General features: G+C 39.0%; 1 protein-coding gene across 12 annotated transcripts in view; it reads left to right on the plus strand.

Annotated features, from left to right (window-relative positions):
- PTPRM (protein tyrosine phosphatase receptor type M) overlaps positions 1 to 25,744 on the plus strand; it is an 864,300-nt gene that overhangs the window by 345,361 nt on the left and 493,195 nt on the right. For 11 of the 12 annotated variants that reach the window (XM_033178310.1, XM_033178302.1, XM_033178303.1 and 8 more), the window contains exon 4: positions 12,313 to 12,391. In XM_033178310.1, the coding sequence (XP_033034201.1) occupies positions 12,313 to 12,391 (79 nt within the window). Of the gene's footprint in view, positions 1 to 12,312; positions 12,392 to 21,121; positions 21,127 to 25,744 lie in introns of those variants that run through there. The other variant, XM_033178314.1, reaches the window with a different exon arrangement.

A 25,744-nucleotide genomic window follows, 5' to 3' on the forward strand; every position in this document is an offset into this window, starting at 1 on the left:
CCCGGGAGGCGGAGCTTGCAGTGAGCTGAGATCGGGCCACTGCACTCCAGCCTGGGCGACAGAGCGAGACTCCGTCTCAAAAAAAAAAAAAAAAAAAAAAAAAAAAACTTCATATAGTACTTTATTTCTGTAAGCAAATTTCACACTAGTAAGTAGTTTTGATGTGAGTGAAAATTGATTAATGAATTCTTTTAAAGGAATTTCATATTATAAATTGTTTGCACATGGGCAGCATCAGAAGACAGTAAGAGAACATATACTTTGTGTTACGAAGAATGGGATTTGAATATCAGCCCTGCTTACTCAGAAGCTTGGGCAACTGATTTAAACTTTATGAGCCTCACTTTCCTAATTACAGCGAGGTGGGAGGTAGTAATTAAGGGTAATTAGGGGCTGAAGATGAAAGGAAAAGCACATTGGGGATACGCTAGCCTCTTAAAAAGTGGTGGCAGTTTGTTGAACCACTGTTAAGATTAAGATTTGTGGAAGATGGTAAAAAGGGAACCAGTTAGTAGTTGAGTGCTTTCTCCCTGCTAAGGCGCTTCTTAAATGTGTTCAGTGGAATGTCAAAAGGTGTTAAATGAAAAAGTGTTCCAGGAACAAATCCTTTTGTGAAACACTGCATGAGACAGAGTGAACCAAGTTCCCTTTTGTCAGAACATTCCAGAACTGCTCTCATACAGAACTGCAAGGTGAGGTTTTATGAGGGTCCATGGAATTCTCCCTTCCCTGGACTTGTTTGATTGCATCTCAAGGGCCAGGTGCCCTGGGTTGCATTCAGGGACCGCTGTGTTGGGCTCTTCAGTTGGCTATTTCCCATGACCTCCTGGGCCTTCTTCCAGAACGTCCATTTCTTGCTTTGCTTTGGCTACAAAGTACTGAGTTAATTTTCATCTTGATCAGCATCTGAACTTCGCAATTGTTGGACTAAGGGAAGTTTTCAGTCAATCTAGACACAAGTGTCCTGTGTACTTTTGATAAACAGAATAGGTCTTTTGGGGCATCTCTTACTTTCACAGTTTTTTCCTCTAGGTTTAATATTAACATTGCTAGACATTTATAGAGTTTTGAAGTTTCTTAGCAGAGAAAAGTGTTCTTGCCACAGTAGTCATTTTCTGTAGTTTTTACTATTTATGGTAGAATAGTATGCTACAGGTACACATCGCAGTGGTAACCTGCATGGAATACAACTAATTGCAGGTTAATTACTGTTCCTTAAAACATAAATTGCCAAGTATTTGGTGATTAACACATATTTAATTCCTTAATTAATGTTTTTCCTAATTGCTTTTGTGTGGACCTGCCCTCCCGTGGTTGGGAAGCAGTGGGGAAGGGCAAGTACCTGCCATCCTCAGGGCACCTGCCTCCTTTGATTCAGACATTGATTTTCTTGCCATTTGAAGAATAGTATTTTCCTCATGCGTTCACCCTCTTGCTTTATTGTGCTGATTAAAAAGAAAGAACTCTGCTTTGTTCTGCTCCCCCGCCTCCTGTTTCCCACCCCTACACCCTGAGGCAAGGGAGCCAGCCACTGATTTCTTCATATTCTAATCATGCATGCACCCCAGAAGCCTCAGCTTCCCCCCAGAATTTCAGCCTTCCTCTCTGCTTTCAGAAGACAGTGATTCTGAGCCCAGTCAGAGGCCAGGGAGGCAGTGATCTTTCATATAAATGGTTGCTTTAAAAAGAAAAACAATGCGAAGGGAGCTGAAAATCTCCCTCCCCCATGGCTCTCCATAAAGAAGTGGGGCTGGGGAGGGTGGGCAGGGACTATAGGGAGTGGGAGGATAAAGTCATCAAATATGAGAGCCTTGCTGGTTCACGAGAGTCTCGCTGGTTCACGAGAGCCTCCTTGTTAAAACAAATGCCTTAGATACACTGAAGGGTCCTGGGAGAAGATTAGGAGTGGGTTCAGCTGGGCCCTGCTCGGAGTTCTTTGTGCAGCAAGGACTCAAAGGAGCTTGTACTGGGGAGAGGGGTACTAAACCAAGATTCACCCTTGTCAGTCTGACGTCTCTCCTGGGAAATCAGGAGTTGAGGGAATAGGGATGACTTGATCTGACTTATCTTTTCACATTTTGCTGCGAACTGTATTCCCCTGCACAGCTAGCTGTGTGCCTGTTTCTTTGCTGTATTTGCCTTCAGCCCACTGATTTTACTACAAAGCCATGTAAAGCCACAGGTAAGTGACAACGGGCCCGCATACATTTGCTGCCTAGAGACAGTGCTTTAGAATTGAATTGGTGAATCTTTTCTTTTTTCTTTCTTTCTTTTTTTTTTTTTTTTTTTTTGAGACAGAGTCTCGCTCTGTCGCCCAGGCTGGGGTGCAGTGGCTTGATCTCAGCTCACTGCAACCTCCACCTCCTGGGTTCACGCTATTCTCCTGCCTCAGCCTCCTGAGTAGCTGGGACTACAGGTGGCCACCACCACGCCCGGCTAATTTTTTGTATTTTTAATAGACACGGGGTTTCACCGTGTTAGCCAGGGTGGTCTTGATTTACTGAGCTCGTGATCCAACCACCTCGGCCTCCCAAAGTGCTGGGATTACAGGTGTGAGCCACTGCACCTGGCCGGTGAGTCTTTTATAGATTGTGTTCCACAAACCCAGGGAATGTTAGGAGGCATTCGTTGACCAAATGGAAAGAAGCACTGGGTCAAACACTGCTTCCATTCTGCCGGCCATTTCGGAGGCTAGGAGTGGTTTTGAATCTGTAGGAAGGACACATGGTGAGTGTGGGTGCACAGCTGGAGCCAGAATTTGGGCTTTGCAGAGTATTTCTTGAGTCTAGTGTTCCCTGAAGTACACTTGGGAAATACTGATATGTGCCAGTTGAAAAATAGAACATACTTTGACTCCATAAATTCCTTGGCTATGGCCCTTATTCCAAGTGCAAGACAATTGAATTGCTTCATGCCTCTAGAGGATGTGGGGAGTTTGCTGTGGCAGTGAAGTATCACTCTCAAGCAGGAAAGCTAGTCTAGTAGGTGCCCCAATACTCTGCATTTTGTGCTTAAAAAAGACAATATGTTTCAAGAACCCACTGGGGACACAGTCGGTTGTCAGTTTAATATTGACTTAGAACGGTATTTAGGAAGTAGAACAATTTGCATGATGTTTTTTCATCCTCAAAGATCTTATTTTTGATTATTTTTTAAAACTTGCCACATCTCTAAATTTCATTCTCAACTTGTACTTCTTATGTGATGATAAAGGATAAGTACTTCTCTTGTTTACCATCTTAATCTCTGCATGGTCTGCTGCTATATGCATATCAGTCCTGTTCTTTATGACTTCTAAGTCATGTTTTTTTCCTCTACCTTAATTTCTGTGCATGGCCTCTTGAATGAGTGTATGACCTATGATTATATCATACTTTAAAGGGAAGGAGGAAACAAAAGTGAGGATGGTTGTGTTATTGGTAGGAAAAACAGGTGAAGACATTTAAAAATAACATTGCAAGCACTAATAATTAGCTCCATTGCAAATTTGGCTGTCTTTTGAGTGCCTTTACCTTTCCCAAAGTAGATTTTTATTTTATTTTCTGATAACATGTCAATACAAATACAAATGCTTGAATATTTTGCTCATCATTCTTAATGTGACATGTTTTGCGGTTTTGCCTGGACTCTTTAATATTACAGAAACTTTACTGTATATGTTCTATTTTTATGTAACTCATTTGACACAAACAAGATAAAGTTTTTGTAAATGGGTGTGACCCACCTTTGTATTTCATTTAAATCAAAACCAGAAGGATAGACTAGGTAATGAGCGGGAGGACCAACGTTTAATCCCCTTTGTTCTAGGGAACTGACTGATGGCTTCCACCAGCACATTTTCCTGGGTGAGTATCTGTGTTGGTAAGCAAATCCCCTTTCTTTGCTTACACATAGCAAGGAAAAGTGGCAGCATGGAAAGCTAATTTTGCTCTTCACTGAAGCAGGGAGGATCAGGGAGGCTGTGGTGTTAAACTGATTCCCCATCTCTCTTGTTTGGCAGACATCTGAAGGATAGCCTGATGTCAAACCTCTCAGAGACTAGCATCCAGGATGGATTTTCATGAGCAAATGAGAGCAATAGTCAGTTTAAACAACTGGTTAACCAGTTGTTTCCTCTCTAAAAGCAAATGGCTTTGCCCACAGTCTCCAAAGGCTATAGAGATACAGCATCTTCTCTCCTGAAATGTTATTAGTTGAGATTGAATGAATATTGATTCTCTCTATTGTACATTTTCTTACATCCCAGGGCTGCAAATATCTGGGAGTTATCAGCAAAACAGTGCTTTGAAATGGAGACTCAGAGTGAACCACATCACATGAATAGAGTTGATTCTCGGTTATGTGCAGCAGTTGTGTTCTGTAAAATCACAGAGAAGACTGAATTAGTGAATACTGAACTACTTCTATAGGAAATATGGGGTTAGGTTCCTGTGAGCCTTTGGTCACACTGTTTTTGTAATGTTTTGGTTTACTGATCAATACATCACCTCATTTTATATGTGTTCCTGTTGAAAGATGCCATATATATTTATGTTGTTGATTCATTAACTTTGAACCTATGGCGAAGGCCAATAGCCCTGTGACTCACGCTGACTGGAGTGCCTCTAACACGTATATTTTTTCCTTAAGGCTCGTCTTTGCCTCCTTGCACTCTCAGGAGCACTAGACAGCCCTGAAGCACTATACTTGGGTTCATTTTAAAAAGCAACATCACCAACAAGAAGCACAAAAATGGAAAAGCTTGGCACTAACTAGACCACCATAAGGACACTCTTTTATGGTATCAGCTGAAACAAGACGGCAGAACATTGCCCTGCCTGACCTCAGCTAGGAACATGTGTGTTGAGCGACTCACATTTTTTGCTGCTCTGTGCATGTCCACAGATACCATGAAAGCTTTGCAAGTATTGATTTTTGGAGGTTACAAATAAATTTTAGGAAGTAGGGAAACTCACAGATATGAGCCTTGAATAATGCGGATTGACAGTATTTTCTGTCAAATCAAGTCCAAAAAAAGGATACAAAACTAAGTTCTGTGTTGTCACAAAGTTATTTCATAATAAGATGACTCTGTGATTCTGTCAGACCCACAGCTTTTAAAATAATCACAATTTAGATTGGGCTAAAGGGCAAAAACATTTTTCCTAAAAATGTTTGTTTCAGTAAAAACAAACAAAAACCATTTAGTCCAAATTTAGCTAACACCAAAGAAGATGGTGTAAAATGAGATCTTAGGGTAGGTTTTAACATTAAAGTGTTACTAATTCTCAGTAGTTCAGTGTCTTTATAGAAGATTTTTGACTTCTAAATGAGTTAGGTTTTATTTTATTTATTTTATTTTTAATTTTTCTGATATTTTGAGGCCTATGAAGTAATTAATTTTTCTGGCTTTGTTTTGGTATATTGCAAGTATGTATTTAAAAAATTTGATAATGATATTACAAACTTAAGTGGGTATTTAGAAAACCACACATGTAATATAATTGAAAACAAGGCAAGCCAGGGACAGGGTCTTCTTCTGATTGCTGGAATGTGAGACTCACCCATGGAGCGCAAGGTATATTGTATTTAGCTGTGATAAAGTATTGCTTTTGACATGGGCTTTTTTGTTAACCAGAGTAATGATGGTGCATTGGTGAGCCAAGCAGGAAAGTTTTCTCTAAAAACAGGAGGCTGGATAGTAAATATTTCAGGCTTTACAGGCCAAACGCTCTCTGTGGCAGCTACTCAACTCTGTTGCTGTTGTATGAAAGCAGCCATAGCCAACATGTAAATGAATAAACGTGGTTTCATTCCAATAAAACTTTATTCATGGACATTGAAATCTGAATTTCATGTAATTCTCATGTATCACAAAATAGTCTTCTTTCTGTTTTCTGCTACCCATGAAAACTATAAAAACCATCTTTAGCTTGTGAGCAATATAAAAACAGGTGGTGGGACAGATTTGGCCATGGGGTGTAGTTTGCCAACTCTTTTATTAAACTTGATGTCAAAACTATGCCATATCACTCTTCCCAATTGCTATATTTCTTATAAATCTGGATGTAAAAATTTTAGAACCTGGGTATCTATACATTAAAAGAGATGTGTGTGTGTGCATATATACATATATATGTATATGTATTCTATATACATATAGTCTCTCATACTTGTAGGTTAGGCAGTTTGGTAACATGAAAAGAGTCCAGACTTGGAAGCAAAATAGATCTAGGAATAGACCCAAACCTGTAACTACTTGTGTGAACTCAGAAAAATCACCTAACCTTTCTAAGTCTGCTTACTTATCCCTGAAAGGGAGCTAATGTGACCTACCTCACATAATTGATGGGGGAAAATTAGATAATATATGCAAAGGATACCTGGGATATGGAAGTATACAAATAAATAGGTTTTTTAAAATTACTAAATTATTCTTTCTGAAGAAAAACTTGGTACATGGCTCCATAAGAAATTCAAACCTTCTGTTATAGAGTATTTTCAATATATTTTGTTCTGTTTCATAAAAATGAACATGACACATTCCCAGATCAATTTCTTACACGTTTCTTTTTTCCTTTTCCAATGGTACTATTGGTATTCTCATGTTACTGTTTCCTCTGACCTCAATCTTTCTCGACCTGGATGCTGGCATTTTCAAACATTCCTGTGATTCCCACTTGGTTCTGCACACACTTGGTATACTTCCCTAGAGGAATACCTGTACTTTTCATTAGAGTAGTTCCTTATTTGACAAAAAGAGAAAAAGATTATTTTGACTTTTGACGCCTTATAAGGGCACTGACTAGAAAGGTATATATAATGGAAAATTTGCCGGATATCCAGAGTTCACTACAATGGAACCTTGACAAGAATTCCAAAATCTGTTTATAAGAAACGTGTTTAAGATGACCCTCATCTTTTGAGCTGCATGTTTGTTTGTTTGTTTGTTTGTTGTTTTGATATGAAGTCTCACTCTGTTGTCAGACTGGAGTGCAGTGGCATGATCTTGGCTCACTGCAACCTCTGCCTTCTGGATTCAAGCGATTCTCTTGCCTCAGCCTCCCGAGTAGCTGGGACTACAGGCGTACGCCACCACACCCAGCTAATTTTTGTGTTTTTAGTAGAGACGGAGTTTCACTGTGTTGGCCAGAATGGTCTCGATCCCTTGACCTTGTGATCCACCTGCCTCGGCCTCCCAAACTGCTGGGATTACAGGCATGAGCCACTGCACCCGGCCCGAGCTGCATGTTTTAATCCTCTTGTTTATTAGAAAAAAAACAAAGGGAAATCTCTTAATGGTTGGGTGTTTAAAATCCGTACTCTTAGACTATTGTATAGCGTCTAAATTCAGATAGCTTTGGTTAGTCATATTTATTTCACAATAGGAAACTCTCCAGTACAGCTCATGCCTACTTTATAATTGTAGTATGCATTGAAACAGTTGTATACTAAGTTGTAAACTTGATGAGGCAACCAGTAAAACTTGTACTCATAAGTCCCTTAAGTTTCTAAGAAAGAACTAGAAAATGGTTTTAATAAACATAGAAGTTATTGCTTCAAACTTGTGACACAATTTAAATGTATGACATAAGAAACTTTTATTTATATATTATGTATTAATTTTGTATGTATGTGTGGGTAGGCACGCACACATAAACGGATCAACAAAGAATGTTTTTCTCTTCTTGACTCTGCAATTAGCTTTAAGTCAGTGCTTGAACCTGTCGAGTTTGAGAAGTTTACTTTTTAAAGTTTCTAATTAAACTCAGAGGGGGCAGGAAACGTATTTGTAATCAGATGCTGTCCTTCTTTGCCTCTTGATATTCTAGTTGGAAGACTGAGGGGAGCAAATAAAATTGCAAATAGAAGCTTGTCTTTAATTCTTTTGGCCTTGCTGACAAGTCATCTTGCTGGGAAATCTGGGGCGCTTTGGCATGTTTCTGAGACTTTTTTTTTTTTTTTTGAGACGGAGTCTCGCTCTGTCGCCCGGGCTGGAGTGCAGTGGCCGGATCTCAGCTCACTGCAAGCTCTGCCTCCCGGGTTCACGCCATTCTCCTGCCTCAGCCTCCCGTGTAGCTGGGACTACAGGCACCCGCCACCTCGCCCGGCTAGTTTTTTGTACTTTTTAGTAGAGACGGGGTTTCACCGTGTTAGCCAGGATGGTCTCGATCTCCTGACTTCGTGATCCGCCCGTCTCGGCCTCCCAAAGTGCTGGGATTACAGGCTTGAGCCACTGCGCCCGGCCTCTGAGACTGTCTTTGCCTCTAGTCCATAGGGATGAAGGCAGATAGTTGCTGGGAAATCCATGAGTTGTGTCACAGGTTTCCTGGCTTGTTTGGGGAGGAAGAGGCATGATTCTGTGGCAGGGAAGGATCCCATTGCTATGAGCTGTGTTTTTTGAATCTGTCATTTGGCCATTGCTGTCTTGTTCTATTCTTTCATCATTCATGTTTCTTGTTTTTTCCTTAACTAAAGCTTACATTTTATAAAACTGTCTGCATTGCTTAGATCCTCCAAAGCATGTGGTAGATATTTTATAAATATTGGGACTAAAAGACTCAGAATTTCTTAGTGTAAAACTGCTGAGAGTCATCCATTCTTTGACATGGTGGATGAAAAAACAGATCTGGAGAAGTCTAAATGGCTCTTCCAGGTCTCAGATCGTCTCTGCCTTTTTTTTTTGGCACTCTCCTTTGCTTTGGTAGGGGTATGGCCCTGTATAGGTTTAAACAAAACATTATGGATTAAATTTATACATACAGATCAACTTAAAAGTCAATCCACATGAGCATGTCTCACATGTACACTGTGTTCTAAAAGGTAGTGCATTCCCTTCAAAGAATAAGGATAATTCCATTTTTACTAGAAGCTTCAGCCATTGTGGTTAATAAAGCAAAATAAAATTTCAATATGAAAGATAGTTTTGATGAGGAAAGATTTGTTCTGCTCTTCTATCCATGATATATTCTAAGTGCTTATCACAGTGCCTGGCAGAGGGCTGGCACTTATTAGCGCCTTGAGTTAATTGAATGAATGAATGCGTGAATGAATAAGAGGGAAGAAGGAAGAGAGGATGGCAAGTGGAATGAAGGAAGGTCTGATGAACATTTCTGCGTCTGGTTTTCAAAATACATTTTTCTAACCACAGCAACCGTGCTCTTGTGTGGCTGGTAGTAGTGGCATCAGCAGCCACCCCTCGGCTGTCCCTGCAGTAGCCATTGTATCAGAGCAGCTTGCAGGTTCCTGCAGTGCCAATGGTAGCTGTTTCCCGGGAGACAGGATGTGAGTGTTATTCAGGGGACCTGTTTTGAGGGCCTCAGCAATGCTTTTTCCTTTACTTGCTCTCAATAGTCATTTACCTTTTGTACTCCCAATTGTCTTCTTATAGACTTTGGTAGTAGAGAGAGAAATTAGCAGGGTCCCATTGCAGAAATATCCATGCATGTCTTCCTTTCTCTTGTACTGGCAGTGGAAACAATCTATTAACCTTACGAACAGGATGAAGTTTTATTTCATTTCTGTTTTTCTGTTGTGCCTTTCCTCTCGCCTGTGTTGTATGTGATTGTAATAGTGTTGTGGCACAGTGTCATCTAGTCTAGCAAGAGTTTCTGGGATGGCTTCTGTCCCTGCACTCTAGGAAACCTCTTGAGCTTTTCCACTCTGGGCTCTGCTGATTGCTTTCTCCAGGTTCACATCCATCGCATACACAAAATAGTGCAGGCCTAGGATCAAAGTTTTTGTCTGAGCAATGTTTAGAAGTGAAAACATCATATTTGGAGTCAGAAAAATTGAGTTTAAAGATTGCATCTGTGATAGACTCATTGCATTTCTGGACAATTACTTTGTATCTAAAGTTTTTCATTTTTTTTGAAACATGAAATTCTTGGTTTTTTTGTATGAACTAATGAGATAATGGAATGATATCTTCCTAGTGTATGTAACATATATGCTTAGTAAATGTTAACTTATAATTTTATAAATTGAAATTTTAATGGAAACCATTGTAGAGTCACATGCAGTAGTAAGAAAAAAAAGAGATCCTCTTGAGTACATGTTACGCCATTTCCCAGACTGCTAACATTTTACAAAACTATAGTACAGTTGTCTACTGTACAGTTGTACAAATATATACAATTAGTTCTGTACAATTTTGTTACCTGAATAGGCTTGTGTATCTCCCACGGCAGTGAAGATGCTAAACACTTCCACCAGCACAAGGAGTGGTGGTGATGTCCTTTTGTAAGCAAACCCATCTCCCTTCTGCCTCATCTTCCTTCATTCCTACCCCTGGCAACCACTAATTTGTCCTCCATTTCTAAAATCTTAACATTACAAAATGTTCCATAAATGGAATCAGAGTACCTGTTCTTTGGGGATTGGTGTTTTTCACTCTGCATAGTTATGGGGAAGTTCACCCAAGTTGTTAGGTGCATCATTAATTCGCTCCTTTTTATTGCTGAGTAGTATTTAGTACTGTGGATGGACCACAGTGTATTATTTACCAGTTGAAAGATATCTGGGCTTTTTCTGTTGTTTGGCTATTATGAATAAAGCTCCTGTAAACACGATGTGCACAGATTTTCATATGAATGAAAGTTTACATTTCTCTGGCATGAATCTCCAAGAGTGCAATGGTTAGGTTGTGTTTTAAGACTTACTATTCATGAGTCATGGTTCCCTGGTGAGATAGTTTCATTCTGTGTGTAAATGGAGGTCAAAATAACATTCATGTGGATCTTTTAAATGATAGCCTGACAACTGACACTTAGTAATCAATCAGATTAAGAAAACTGATAACCCTTTTACTCGTTCGTTCATTTTTTTTTTTTTTTTTGAGGCTGAGTTTTGCTCTTGTTGCCCAGGCTGGAGTGCAATGGCACAATGTCGGCTCACTGCAACCTCCCCCTCCTGGGTTCAAGCGATTCTCCTGTGTTAGCCTCCTGAGTAGCTGGCATTACAGGCGTATGCCACCACGTCCACCTAATTTTTGTATTTTTAGTAGAGATGGGGTTTGACCATATTGGCCAGGCTAGTCTCGAACTCCTGACCTCAGGTGATCTGCCTGCCTCGGCCTCCCAAAGTGCTAGGATTATAGGCCTGAGCCACCAGGCCCAGCCCTGGTTCTTTCTCTTTTGCCTTAATTTCTCTGAAGTGGCTCCACCATCTCAAGAAAGTCTACCATTCTTAGAACCTCCAGGCATGTAGGCCTTTTCCTCTTCTCTTGCTTCTCTAATTATCAAAGAATAGCTAATGCCCTCTTGATTTTGCCACTGTGGACATTTTTATATTGTTTTCCTCTTGATTCATAGCTCTACTGTCTGATGTTCAGTTATCATAGTCTCTTCACTGCATTAGTAATAGGCTGTGTTTCCTTGTGTCTCTGTCCTAAAGTGAAGTCTTCTGCAACCCGGCCACAGCTGACCTTTGTGTCGGTAGGTCCCAATTCTCCCCTTGAAGGCCATGGTCACGACCACCTCAGGGCCTTCACGTGTGCCCAGGACTGAGCCTGGTCCTCTTCATATTATTAGCTCCTTCTCACCCTGCAGCTACTGGCGCAAATTTTACCTCCTCATGGGAGGTCCTCCGGGTGTATATTCTTCTAGTACCCTGCACTGTTCTTTCATTACACTTACTGTATTTTTTTTTCACTTACGTAAAACTTACTACCCCACATGGTCCAGTGTGGTCAGAGAGTTACTTTCAGAACCTTCAGAAAAGGTTTAGATCACCTAAAGCAATCTAAATCTTAAGGTTGTCCCTGGATGGAAAATAACTACAATCCTAATGTGTGTATGGCAGTGGGTTTAACATACAGTGCAACCTTAAAAGTCTTCTTTAGACTTTGTTTCCTGTTCAGGATCTCTCACAAGCTCGACTCTGGCTTTGGGTGGGGAATCCTTTCTATTTGCCGAAACTCGTGGAGAGGGAACCCCAAAGCCTCTTCCATCTCCATGTCCCCATCTCCCATTCAAGCAGTTTACTCAACAACAAGTTGCTGTCTGTGCCAACTCACTATCCTGTGAGCTTCCTTGCTTTTCCTACAGTGTACGTGCCATCCCCCATAACCCCATGAAGTATCCTTTCACTGTGGGTTTTCTAAGTTGGGCTTCTGTCTAACCCATTCACTACCTATTGACCTCCCTGAAGATTGGGGTGGGGTCTTGCCTATCTTTGTAGTCTAGAACCTGGAATATCGACTGGCAGATGTTAGGCACATTAATGAATGAATTGGTGAAAGAATACATGAAATTATATGTCTTATATATAGCAGATACTTGATAAAAGTTAGACAAAATGAATAAATAATGTAAATCTTTCTTAATTTTCCAGGTGATTTTTGAAGTGATAACTTCTGGACATCAAGGCTATCTCGCTATCGATGAGGTGAAGGTGTTAGGACATCCGTGTAGTAAGTTGTCTTTACTTGTAAATATTTGGGTACACCATTGGGGGCATATTTACATTATGAATGAAGAGAAGGGATGAAAACCTGTGAAGAGGTCATCCTGCCAAGACAGTTCCCTGACAGACCTGTCTGTGTTGGTTTGCCAGCCCAGAAATCCAAAAGCATGTACTTAGTATAAATGCCATGGTTTGTATAAGTCTAAGTATTTTACAATTTGGTTCAGGAATGGGGAATCAAGGAATTCTTTGGCACGCTCAGACATCTTTGCAAAGAACCTGTTTATTTGTTGCCATGGACTTTGGAATTCCCTTTTCAGTAGTAGCACAAGGTTAAATATTGAGAATCTGCATTTTGTTGCTAAGTCCAGTATGTTTTTGGCACAGTTCCTTAGTATTTATTACATGATTTCAGATGATATAGCTGCAAACAGGCCTGGGATCTGTCCAATATAAGACACCCACCTAAAGCTGGGGATCCCAGAAATGGCCTGCTCTTCATCTTTCAAAAATTAGTACTTTAAAAAAGTACAATTGGTGATAAGCATGTAATTTTAAAAATATCTGCTATGAACAACTAACAGTTTATCATATTTGTATGTGAACCTTTTTCCTTAAATAAAATAGTGCAGATTGCTAGATCTATTTCTCCCCAAACCCCGCCCCCCAGGGGCCACCACAATAGTGAGGTGGTTGTTGCACCTGTTATGGTTTCTAGTCTGCACACAGCAACAGACTGTAGCTGCTTGAAGCAGAAAAGGCATCCTATTGCAAGAGAATTGGAGGGCAGTGGTATTCCTGATATCACTGGTGGTCTAGACTCAGATGATGAGCAGGCCCCCAAAGTGAGGCTGTGCAAGCAGCCACAGCAACCACTATGGCAGTGGAGCCAGCTGCGAGGAAAAGGGGAGCTGGCGCTATGTCTCTGCACACCTTACCCTTGGAAGATGACCCTTGCCCTAGACATTCTGCACTGACTCTGGGCCTTGGCATCTTTCGCTTTAGGTGCATCTTTGGCTTCAGGTGACTATGCCCCTCAGCAAGCATAGTCAGGGTGAGCGAGCTAGATCACGCAGTCATTCATGCCTAGGCATGTGAGTTGTTGGCTTTTCCCACTCTGTCAAGGGAGCTGGGCCTCAACTTTTACCGAGAAACATACAGTGCTGAGCAACTGAACACTGCAAGTGTGTGTGTGTGTGTGTGTGTGTGTGTGTGTGTATGCTCTTTCTCATAATCCCCATGGGTTTATAAAAGCAAAAAAGTAAGGATTGCCTTTTATAAATGCTAATGAATGGTTTCCAACCATACAAATTTCTCTGTATTCCAACTTTATTTTTTTACTTAGTGTTAGATTTTTTAGGTCAATCCATGGTATTCTATCATATGGATTTACTAATTCTATTTTTCTAGTATTTTATGAACATTTAGTGTTTTCCCCTCAGTTTTTCTATATTAAATATTGCTGCAGTGAGCATTATGGATGTGCCTCCTGGTCAGTGTTGACAGCCTCAGTGGAGTGTGTTCTTAGAGGCTGAATTGCTGGGATGTAGTGCAGACACGTTTTTAGTTTTTTTGGATGCTGCCAAAATGCTATGAAAAGTGTCTGAACCAGTTTATAATCCCACCAGCAATGCATGGTGGCTTTATTTTCCCTGTATCTTTGTTCAAAATTGATGTTACCAGACTTCAAATTTTTGGCCATCTGAGGGATGGTAACATGCTTTATTTTTAGGATCTCTGACATGAAAGAGAAACTGGCTAGTTCATACATTTCACGGGTCTTTCCTGATGAACCCTACCCAAAATTATGAAAGAGTGGTTATATCTACAATAATGAAAATAGAAACATTTACAGGAGTGGCTCAGCTTTTTATTGCATGGATTTGAATAGATCACGAGGACCCTCTTTGTAAGGTTTATAGAGAAGGCCTGTGTGGTTGTTACCTGACAAAGGTATCACAACACAGGTGTCTTAATTCCATCTAAAGGGGTTTTGCTCTCTCTGATATCTTTATTTGGTGCTTTGAAGCTTGCAAACATTGAAGACAACGTAAAGCAATCATTTGTTCATTACAAAGGCAGATGTTACTTTTGTGTCATGTTACATTTGTCTTTTCTTCTGTTGTCAGCAAAACTGGGGAGTTCAGGAAGATTCCCTGTCCCCTCCCATTTCCCCAGGAAAACCATCAAGGCTGTACCTAATTGAAACAGCAGGGTAAATTTAGGAAGCAGAATGCAATTACCTGATCTGGAACTCAGCTGGAACTAGCCTCCAGCTAGAAAAGTGCCATGAGATCTTCTAATATGCACAAAGTTCATGGCCTCTGATTCACTTCTTCCTAGGAGGTTAAAAAAATAAGAGCCAGTAATGGCATGCCTACTAAGTGCTGAGCACTCTAATGAAATAGTCTGCCTCCCTGTTTCTTAGAGCAGAGCTCACGGCAAGGCAGGTGTACTGGGTGCAGGTGTGGTGGCTGCAGTCAAGGCTGCACATGGCCTTCTATTACATATCCTGGGCTCCTTCCACATCTGGCCACTAGTCAACATAATAGCTCCTGAAGTGTAGCCCCTTCCATTTTACTGGATTTTAGTCATTGTGTGCAGCAAAGACCTAAAGACTTCATGCTTATCAGTGCCTTCCTAAAACGTGTCTCATGCAATTTTGTTCTTCCCATAGGAGATAGCTTCCTATGGCTATAGAAATGGTGTTTATGTTCTCTCCTTTGGAGAATACCTGTGCTAATACCTAACTGGCTTTGGGAACTGCTGTGAGGGCACAGAATTGCAAAACAGGCTCTGTACCAAGATGATGCATGGTACAACAGCGTTGTGAACTGTAAGCCTTAAATGGTTTTGATGATAGCTCTTCCTTAGCTATTTTTTCGTGAATCTCTAAGTTAATGGGGAAAACATGCAAATAAAGATTTTAAAGAAGGCGATAGTTTGTTCTTAAAATGGAAAGCTTTACAGGTAATATTTTATGAGGTTTCTTATCAGGATTTCATAATAATGAATTATTTTGAAATTTTGATGTTCATTAAATTTAAATCCTAAAGTAGCATTAATATTTTAAATCTAAAACTATGCTTTCCAAATGGCTGCAAAATTGCTGAATCTCATTTGCTTCACTGTAAAGGCTCTTATTTGGATTCATATAGGTTTATGAGTAGGCATTACAACATTTTTTAATATTAGATATTCTGATACAAGTATACAGTTGCTTGTAAAGTTGACTTTAATGTAGCGACAACAAGATGCAAGATCAGCCTGAAATGTGGAGATGACTATGCAGAATCAGCAGCTCTCTACCCTACAACCACTTCTGATAAACAGATAATTTTTGCATTTGGTATGCACACTAAAAATATGTTTGGAATTTGGTTCAATAATCCTGGTAAGAAATGAGGCGTTTTAGTATAATAGCTTCCTAATGTTGTCTCCTGTTCTGAAATACATTATGAGCTGTGCATATATGGGCATTTCTCTTATTACCTTGTGGTACTGATAATGTATTTTTATGTCTTAAAAGCCATATGTAATTTTGATAGATTTATTGACATATCACTCACGTAATTTATCCAGATTTAAAGTGTACAATACAATAGTTTTTAGTTTATTCACAGAGTTATGTAACCACGACCATAATCAGATTTAAAATATCTTCAGCATCCACCAAAAGACTCAGTACCCATTAATAGTCATTCTTCATTTTCTCTTGTCCTGGTGGAGGTTGTCCAGGTTCTTGGTGTCCTGAACAAGGATTTGGACAAAATGCACAAACAAAGCAAGGAAAGAATGAAGCAACAAAAGCAGAGATTTATTGAAAATGAAAGCACCCTCCACAGGATGGGAGCAGTCTGAGCAAGTGGCTCAAGATCCTCATGACTGAATTTTCTGGGGTTTAAAATACCCTCTAGAGGTTTCCCATTGGTTACCTGGTGTACACCCTATGTAAGTGAAGTAGTGGCCCATGATCAGTCTGATTGGTTGTGGGAGGGGACCAATCAGAGGCTGAAGTGAAGATACAAAGTTACACCCTCTGCACACATCTGATTGGTTGCAGAAAGTGACCAGAGACTGAAGTGCAGTTACAAAGTTATACTCCTATGCACATGAAAGCTTGGCCCAAGACCAGCCTGATTAGTTGTGGGAGGTGACCAGTCAGAGGTACTTTCAATTTTTCATCTGCCACCCAGAAAAAGTGGGGAGAGCCAGTGTGCAAAGGAAGTAGTTTCTGGTCCTGTTGTCACTTGGGTGTGGAAAGTTGGGATTTTCCTTTTGATTTAGTTCTAGGAAGTCAGCATGATTCGGCCTGAGGTTCCCTGCCTCTAGACTCTATTCTCCTGACTTACTCTGGCCACCACTCCTAGCCCTAGGCAACCATTAATTTGCTTGTTGCCTGGTAGATTTTGCTTGTTCTCCGTATTCATTTAAATGCAGTCACACTATATGTGGCCCTTTGTGTCTGGCTTCTTTTACTTAGCGTGTTTCCAAGTTCATCAGTGTTGTAGTGTACATCAATTTTTCACTCCTTCTTAAAACCAAATAGTATTTTGTTGTATGGATATACCACATTTTATGTAAGCATGCATCAGTTGATGGACATTCAGGTTGTTTTCACCTTTGGGCTATTGGGAATAATGCTGCTGTGAACATTTGTTATCAGTTCTCTTGAGTATCATTCTCTCAGAATACACTTAGGAGTAGAATTGCTGGGTCACATTGTAACTCTGTTTTTAGCATTTTCAGGAACTGTGAAGTCGTTTTTTAAATTGGCTGCACCATTTTCCATTTCAAACAGCAGTATATGATTTCAATTTCTTCATATTCTTGCGAATATTTATGTCTTTAAAAAAATCATAGCCATCCTTGTGAGTTTCAGGTGGCACCTGTTTGTAGTTTGGATTACCTAATGGCTAATGAAGTTGCGCATCTTTCCATGTGCTTATTGGCCATTTATATGTATGTTTGAGAGAAATGTCTATTCAGAACTTTTCCTCATTTTTAATTGAGTTATTTCTCTTTTTATTATTCAGTTGTAAGAGGTTTTTATATATCTACATACAAATTCCTTATCAGACATGATTTGAAAACATTTCCCCCCAATCTGTGAGTTGTTTTTTCATTTTCTTGATGGCATCCTTTACAGCACAAAGGTTTAAATTTTGATAAAGTCCAATTTTCAGTTTTTCTTTCGTTACTTCTGCCATTTCTGTTATTTGGAGTTGTATCTAATAAGTTTTCTAAGATCATGAAGCTTTTCGGTGTTTTTTCCAAAGAGTTTTATGGTTTCAATTCTTTTTTTTGAGGTAGAGCCTCTCTTTCTTACCAGGGCTGGAGTGCAGTGGTGTGATCTTGGCTCACTGCAACCTCAACCTCCCACATTCAAGTGATTCTCCTGCCTCAGCCTCCTGAGTAACTGGGATTACAGGTGTCTGCCACCAAGCCCAGCTAATTTTGTATTTTTAGTAGAGAAGGAGTTTCACCATTTTGGCCAGGCTGCTCTCGAACTCTTGACCTCAGGTGTTCCACCTGCCTCGGCCTCCCAGAGTGCTGGGATTACAGGCATGAGCCACTGTGCCCAGCCTATAGTTTCAATTCTTACTTACAGGTCTATGAGCTATTTGAGTTAATATTTGTGTATAGTGTAAGAAAGTGGTGAAACTTCATTCTTTTGCATATGGATATGCAGTTATTCCAGCACCATTTGTTGACACACTGTTCTTTCCCCGTTAAATTGCCTTGGTACCGTTGTTGAAATTAATTAATAAAGACTTATTTCTGGGCCGGGCGCGGTGGCTCAAGCCTGTAATCCCAGCACTTTGGGAGGCCGAGACGGGCGGATCATGAGGACAGGAGATCTAGGCCATCCTGGCTAACACGGTGAAACCCCGTCTCTACTAAAAACTACAAAAAACTAGCCGGGCGAGGTGGCGGGCGCCTGTAGTCCCAGCTACCGGGGAGGCTGAGGCAGGAGAATGGCGTGAACCCGGGAGGCGGAGCTTGCCGTGAGCTGAGATCCGGCCACAGCACTCCAGCCTGGGCAACAGAGCGAGACTCCGTCTCAAAAAAAAAAAAAAAACAAAAAACAAACAAAAAGACTTATTTCTGGACCCTCTATTCAGTTGATCTATATGACTATTGTGCTACAAGTATGATACTATTTTGATTACTGTAACTTTTTAGTAAATTTTGAAATTTGGATCAGTGGGTCTTCCAAGTTTGTTCTTTTCTCATTATTGTTTTGGCTATTCTGAATCCCTTGTAATTTCTTTTTTTTTTTTTTTTTTTTTTTTTGAGATGGAGTCTGGGTCTGTCGCCCAGGCTGGAGTGCCATGGCACTATCTCGGCTCACTGCAGGCTCCGCCTCCCAGATTCAAGCCATTCTCCTGCCTCAGCCTCCCACGTAGCTGAGACTACAGGCACCCACCACCTTGCCCAGCAATTTTTTTTTTTTTTTTGTACTTTTAGTAGAGACGGGGTTTCACTGTGTTAGCCAGAATGGTCTTGATCTCCTGACCTCCTGATCCGCCCGCCTCGGCCTCCCAAAGTGTTGGGATTACAGGCGTGAGCCACGGCGTCGAGCCAATCCCTTGTACTTTCAAATGAATTTGAGAATCAGCTTATCAATTTCATTCAAAAAGTTTCAGCTGGAGTATTGATAGGGCTTGTGTTGAATCTGTAGACTGGTTTGGGTGAGGGGTTATTGCTATTTTAAGATTATCAGAATTTGTGATCTGTGAATGTGGGATGTATTTCCTTTTATTGAAGTCTTCTAAAATTTCCTTTAATAGTGTTTGTAGTTTTCAGAGTATAAGTTCTATTCTTCATTTGTTAAATTTATTCCTAAGTATGTTATTTTGAAGTTGTTTTAAATAGAATTGTTTTCTTAATTTTATTTTTGGATTGTTCATTTCTAGCTTGTAGAAATGCAATTGATTTTGTATATTGATCTTGTATCCTGAGATCTTGATGAACTTTCTTATTAGCTCTGATTGGTTTTTTGATGGATCCATAGGATTTTCTTTATACAAAATTGTGTTGTCTTCAAGTAGGGTATCCAGATTCCTATTTTTCCAGCCTAGGTGAATTTTATTACTTTTCTTGCTAGTTTGCCATGGCTAAAACCTCCAGTACAATGTTGAATAGAAGGGAAAAGAACAGAAGTGCTTGTCTTGTTCCTCATCTTAGGAGGAAAGCTTTCAGTCTTTCAGCATGATGTTGGCTATGGCGTTTTGTAAGTGCTTGTTTTTAGGAAGAAAGTTCCTTTTTCTACCTAGGTTGTTGAATGTTTTTATCAAGAAATGCTGCTGGGTTTTAGTAAATCCTTTTTCTCTATCAGATTATTACATAGTTTCTATCCTATATTCTGGCATATTATATTGATTAATTTTGGGATGTTAAAACAACCTAGCAGTCCTGGAACACATCTCACTTGGGCATGGTCTATAATCTTTTTTTATATGTTGCCATGTAGCAATGAAACATTATACAAAGGTACTGGGATATATGATGCCTTGAATTCTGAAATCTTAAAATTATACAGAATCATGCCCTATTATTTTGGTGCCAATTTAAAAACAAAATAATACAGTGAAAAAGAGATAAAGCCCTTCTAAACTTCCATGTGCTGTATATTGTATAGACTGAATACAAAATCCAAGACTGTCCTGTATTATTACTTGCACAACAGGAAATAAGTCAACAATTTCTTTAAATATTAAAGTTTATAGTATGGCCTCCTAAATTCAAAGTTATTCTTATTTTTAAAAATAGTATTTTCCTTATTAATTTGTGTAGTCTCACATTGCTTACCACTCCCAAATTTAGATTTTTAATGAAGATTTATTAAATAGTGTGATTGAAATAAGAATAACAATGACAGAGCACAAATTAGAATTGTTTTCGGAATTATGTTCTGCCGAATAAAGACAGATTCATGTGCTTCGGTTGAGAGATGTGTGGGACTCAGAATTAACCTTTCTTTTTAAACATGTGGGAACACAATTTGGACTTTTCTCCAAAGGAATATCATTCTTCTTAAGATACAGTCGACTTCTAAAAGTTATTTATATGTAGTGGCTGCCTTAGTTTTCTCTGATAAGAATGTTGAATCTGTTTTTCCACTTGAAAAGTTATTCCACTGAAGCCTATTCTTACCTTCCAAGGAAAACAAAACTGACTTTGACCTGAAACATGTTAAGAGAAAAGTTTTCTGCTTCTATCACAAGAATTACTTGACTTTTTTTGACCTATAATTTCATTCGTATAATGAAGATAATAATAATGTTTTTCTCACTGAGTAAATATAGGGACTACATTAGTTAATGTACATAAAGAATTTATCACAATGCTTACCACATTCTAAGAATTTAATGTTAGCTATTATTGGTATTGTTATTAGGCACTACATTGTGATAACTTGCTAGAATTAGTTAGGTGCTAATGGTAAACCTCTAACAGCTAAAATGATTGATATCATTGATGGGGAAGGTTAGTTGTATGTCCACTGTTAAATTCAAAAAATGTTTGCAAAATACATTGGTTCTCAGTGTTAGAGTAAGCAGTACCAGGCTGTTCTTTTTGGCAGCAATTTGCTTCCTTGTTTGTGATGATATGTTACACAGATAGAGACAAAAATATTAACTCAGTTTATTCTGGTGGTTGGGCATGCATCCCATACATTTCAACCTGTGTCATTACATTAAAAAGTAAGTTAAAGCAAAAGGGGGTTAGGACATAGTCCTCTTGTTCCACTTCAGTTTGCACTTTGATCTCACAAATTACTCTTCTCTGATTTTGTTGCTAGTATTTTTATGCAGACTTTGAGGTATCAATAATAATGAAACATCTATGGAACGATTTATATCTTGGTCAATGATAATTATTGGCTTTGGGATCAAAGGCTTATTTGAGATCAATTAATACCTGAAAACCTCTGTTCCTTCTTAGTAAGAAGCAACAGAATATGGAAGCGATGGGAGGATTGGACAATTGTACTAAGAACCTGTTTGTTATTCATGGAAGATATTTAGTTCTTAAATCTCCTCCAGGTTTTAGAAGAAAGCTGGCATAGCATTTTGAAAGGGTATCCAGGAGACAAATGAGCCTGTAAGTTTGGAAAGAGAGAGAGAATGTTTCTTTCTGAATATGAGATAGATTGAAATTTCTATTCTAAAGGTGGTATACACCTGATGTTACAATTAAAGTAGTATCGCAAGGTTCAGAGCATACAGCTCAGCATGGCATCTAAACTTTTCTGGCTGTCGAGCTCTTTTTCTTGGGTTCTTTTCCAGGTTCCAGTGATAGATCAGTTATTCTAAACAGTAAGGAACATTTTTGAGGGCTAAGTACGAGGCACAGAGAATGTCTTGGCTTCATCATCTTGTTTGTTCTTTATGTCAACACTGCGAACTAGGTACTTTAAAAAAATCTCTATTTTACAAATAAACAAATTTTGTGAAGATTTAGGTTTAAGAACTTTTGCATATATTCAGAGATAGTAAAGGACTGAAGGAAGTATTGATGCTTGAACACAAATGTGCTGAAATCCAAATCTGAAAATAGTATCAGCCTTGAGCTGCTAGCCACCTGAACATGGTTCTAGGATTTATAGCACTAAACCAGGGGAATCTAGGCATCTTAAAAGCTTTGAAGATTATATAAGCCTTTAATATTTACTGAAAAAATTTACACCATTAGCAGAAAGTTTGACTTTCATGTTCTTGGAGGAAACTGGTCTCACAGTCATTATCTTAAGTGAAATAACTTAGAAAAACAAAAACGACATGTTTTCACTTACAAGTGGAGCTAAACAATGTGTACATATGGACACAGAAGAATAATAGACATTGGAGACCCTGAAAGGTGGGATGGGGAAGGGGGTGAGTGATGAGAAATTGCCTATTGTGAATAATGTACACGATTCAGGTGATGGGTACATTAAAAATCCAGACTTCATTGCTATGCAGTATATCCAAGGAGCAAAACTGCACATGGACCCCTTAAATCCATTAAAATACAAAAATTTAAAAGACAGTGATATTCCAAAACTGAGCATACCATGGGTGAACACACCTTTAGCGGAACCAGTGACAGTTCTCATATTCGCATTATTTTTGACTGTTACGTTTGCTGATAGAGCAGAGGGTATGCATTTTATAACTTTCTCGAGAAAGATTACAGAAGTTAGTACTTATTGTATTTTTTAAAATAAACAGCAGAAATACCCTTCTCACAGTTCTGGAGCCTGGAAGTCTGAGATCAGGGTGCCAACACGGTCGGGTTATGGTGAGGACCCTCTTCTGGGTTGCGGACTTTCCATCTTTTTTGTTGTGTCCTCACGTGGCAGACAGAGGGGGAAAGAGCTGAGTCCTTTCCTTTTCTTAAAAAATGTTATTTTATTTTAAATAATAAGACCAAAAAAGTAAATTGGCACATAATTGTACATATATATGAGGTATCGAGTGACATTTTGAAACATGTATACAATGCATAATGATCAACTCAGGGTTAATTAGCTTATCACCTCAAACATTTATCATTTTTTTTGTGCTGTTAATATTCCATATCCTGTCTTCTATTAACAAGTATTTGCAACTATACAAGAAATTATTGTTAGTTATAGTCACCCTACAGTACTGTAAAACACTGTAACTTTATTAATACTTATATCTATCTGTAATTTTGTATTCATTAGCCAACATCTCTTTGTCCCTCTACTCCCTACCTTTCCTACCCACAGTAACCACTATTCTACTCTCGACTTCTGAGGTCAACTTTTTGTTCTCTCTTACGTGAATGAGAATGTGGTATTTGTCCTTCTGTGCCTGGCTTTTATCACTTAACATCATGTACTCTGGGCACATCTATGCTGCAGTGAATAACAAGGTAATAGTACTTTTGAAAAGGTGGTGAAAAAGATCTTTCATACCCTGATGGTAAAAATGTGAATTGTTATAAGCTTTTGTGGAAAGCAGTTTGACAGTTTGTGTCAAATGCCTTTTAAAATGTGTGTTTTAAAAATTATTTTTGGCCAGGCGCAGTGGTTCACGCCTATAATCCCAGCACTTTGGGAGGCCGAGACGGGCAGATCAGGAGCTCAGGAAATCCAGACCATCCTGGCTAACACGGTGAAACCCCGTCTCTACTAAAAATACAAAAAAAAAAATTAGCCAGGCATGGTTGCGGGCGCCTGTAGTCCCAGCTACTCTGTAGGCTGAGGCAGGAGAATTTTATGAACCCGGGAGGTGGAGCTTCCAGTGAGCTGACATCGCGCACCACTACATTCTAGCCTGGGCCACAAAGTGAGACTCCGTCTCAAAAAAAAAAAAAAAAAAAAAAAAAAAAAAAATTATTGATATATAAGTGTATATTTGGGGGTACATGTGATAATTTAATACATGTACACAATTTGTAAAAATTGAAGCAGTGTAATTGGAAATCCATCACCTTAATTATAGTGTTTTCTTTATGCTAGAAAAATTTGAATTGTTATCTTCTAGATATTTTGAAATATACAGTAGATTTTGCCAACTGTGGTCACCCCGTTGATCTTCAAGCACTGGATTTTATTTCTAATACGTGTATATTTGTACCCATTAATCAACTTCTGTTCATCCTGCACCCCCACGCCCCCTACCCATCCCAGCCTTTGGTAACCATTAATGTACTCTCTAGCTTCATGAAATCCACTATTTTAGCTCCAACATAAGAGTGAGAATACACAGTATTTGTTTTTCTGTCCTTGGCTTATTTCAGTTAACATAAGGCCTTCCAGTACCATCCATGTTGCTGCAAATACAGGATTTCATGCTTTTTTGTGGCTGAATAATATTCCATAATGTAGTATGAGGTATTGTGTTTGTGTGTGTGTGTGTGTGTGTGTGTGTATCACGTTTTCTTTATTTACTTATTTATTGATGGACACTTAGGACGACTCCATATTTTGGCAATTATGAATCGTGCTGCAATAAACATAGGAGTGCAGATTTTTCTTTGATATATTGATTTCCTTTCTTTTGGATATATACCAAGTGGTGGGATTGCTGGATAATGTGGTAGTTCTATTTTTAGTTTTTTTGAGAAACCTCAATGCAGGTTTTCATAGGGGGTATAATAATTTATATTCCCACCAACACTGTACAAGGGTTCCCCTTTCTCCACATGCTCACCAGTATCTGTTACTCCCTGTCATTTTGATAAAAGCCATTGTAAGTGGAGTAATGTGATAGCTCATTTTTGTTTTGACTTGCATTTCTCAGATGATTAGTGAGGTTGAACATTTTTTTTCATGTACATGTTGGCAATTTTCATGTCTTACGGGGAAAATTCTTTAGAGGCTCTTAAAACAGAATGAGTCAAGCAGAGGAAAGAGTCAGTGACTCTAAAGACATCTACTTGAATGTCCAGTTTTAAATTGGACTATTTGTATTTTTGCTTGAGTTATTTGAGCTTCTTATACAGTCTGATTATTAGTCCTCTGTCAAATGGATAGTTTGCAAATATTTTCTCCCATTCCGTGGACTCCCTTCACTTTGTTGATTGTTTCCTTTGCTGTGTAGAAGCTTTTCAGCTTAATGTAGTCCCATTTGTCTGTTTTTGTTTTGGTTGCTCTTTAGGTCGTACACAAAAAAATCTTTGCCCAGACCAATGTTCTGGAGTGTTTCACCAATGTTTTCTTTTAGTAGTTTCATAGTTGCAGGTCCTAGATTTAAATCTTTGGTCTATTTTGATTTGACTTCTGTAGATGTTGAAACAGAGGAGGCTAGTTTCCTTTTTCTGCATATGGTTCTCCTGTTTTCCCAGCAGCAGTTACTGAAGAGACTGTCCTTTCTTTGTTGTACACTCTTGGCACCTTTGTCAAAGACAAGTTGGCTACAAATGCATAGATTTATTACTGAGTTCTCTGTTCTGTTGCATTGATCTATGTGTCTGTTTTTATGTTGGTACCATGCTGTTTTGGTTACTAAAGCTTTATACTACATTTTGAAATCAGGTAGTATGATGCCTCCAGCTTTTTTATTTTTGCTCAGGCTTGCTTTGGCTATTTGGAATCTTTTCTGGTTCCATATAAATTTTAGCATTATATTTTCTGTTTCTGTTAAGAATAGCATTAGTATTTTGATAGGGATTCCACTGAATTTGTAATTTTTGAGTAGTACTGTCATTTTAAAAATTATTGAAACAAATGATAACAGAAATACAACATACCTAAACCTATGGGATTTTCTTCTTAATTTCTTCAATTGGTTGTTCCCTAGCATGGTTTTAAATTTCCATGTGTTTTTGTATTTTCTGAGGTTCCTTTTGTTACTGATTTCTAGTTTTATTCCATTAAGGTCAGAAAAGATACTTCATA

Source organism: Trachypithecus francoisi, unplaced genomic scaffold (genome assembly GCF_009764315.1).
Source record: "Trachypithecus francoisi isolate TF-2019V2 unplaced genomic scaffold, Tfra_2.0 Lachesis_group19, whole genome shotgun sequence".
Lineage (NCBI taxonomy): Eukaryota > Metazoa > Chordata > Mammalia > Primates > Cercopithecidae > Trachypithecus > Trachypithecus francoisi.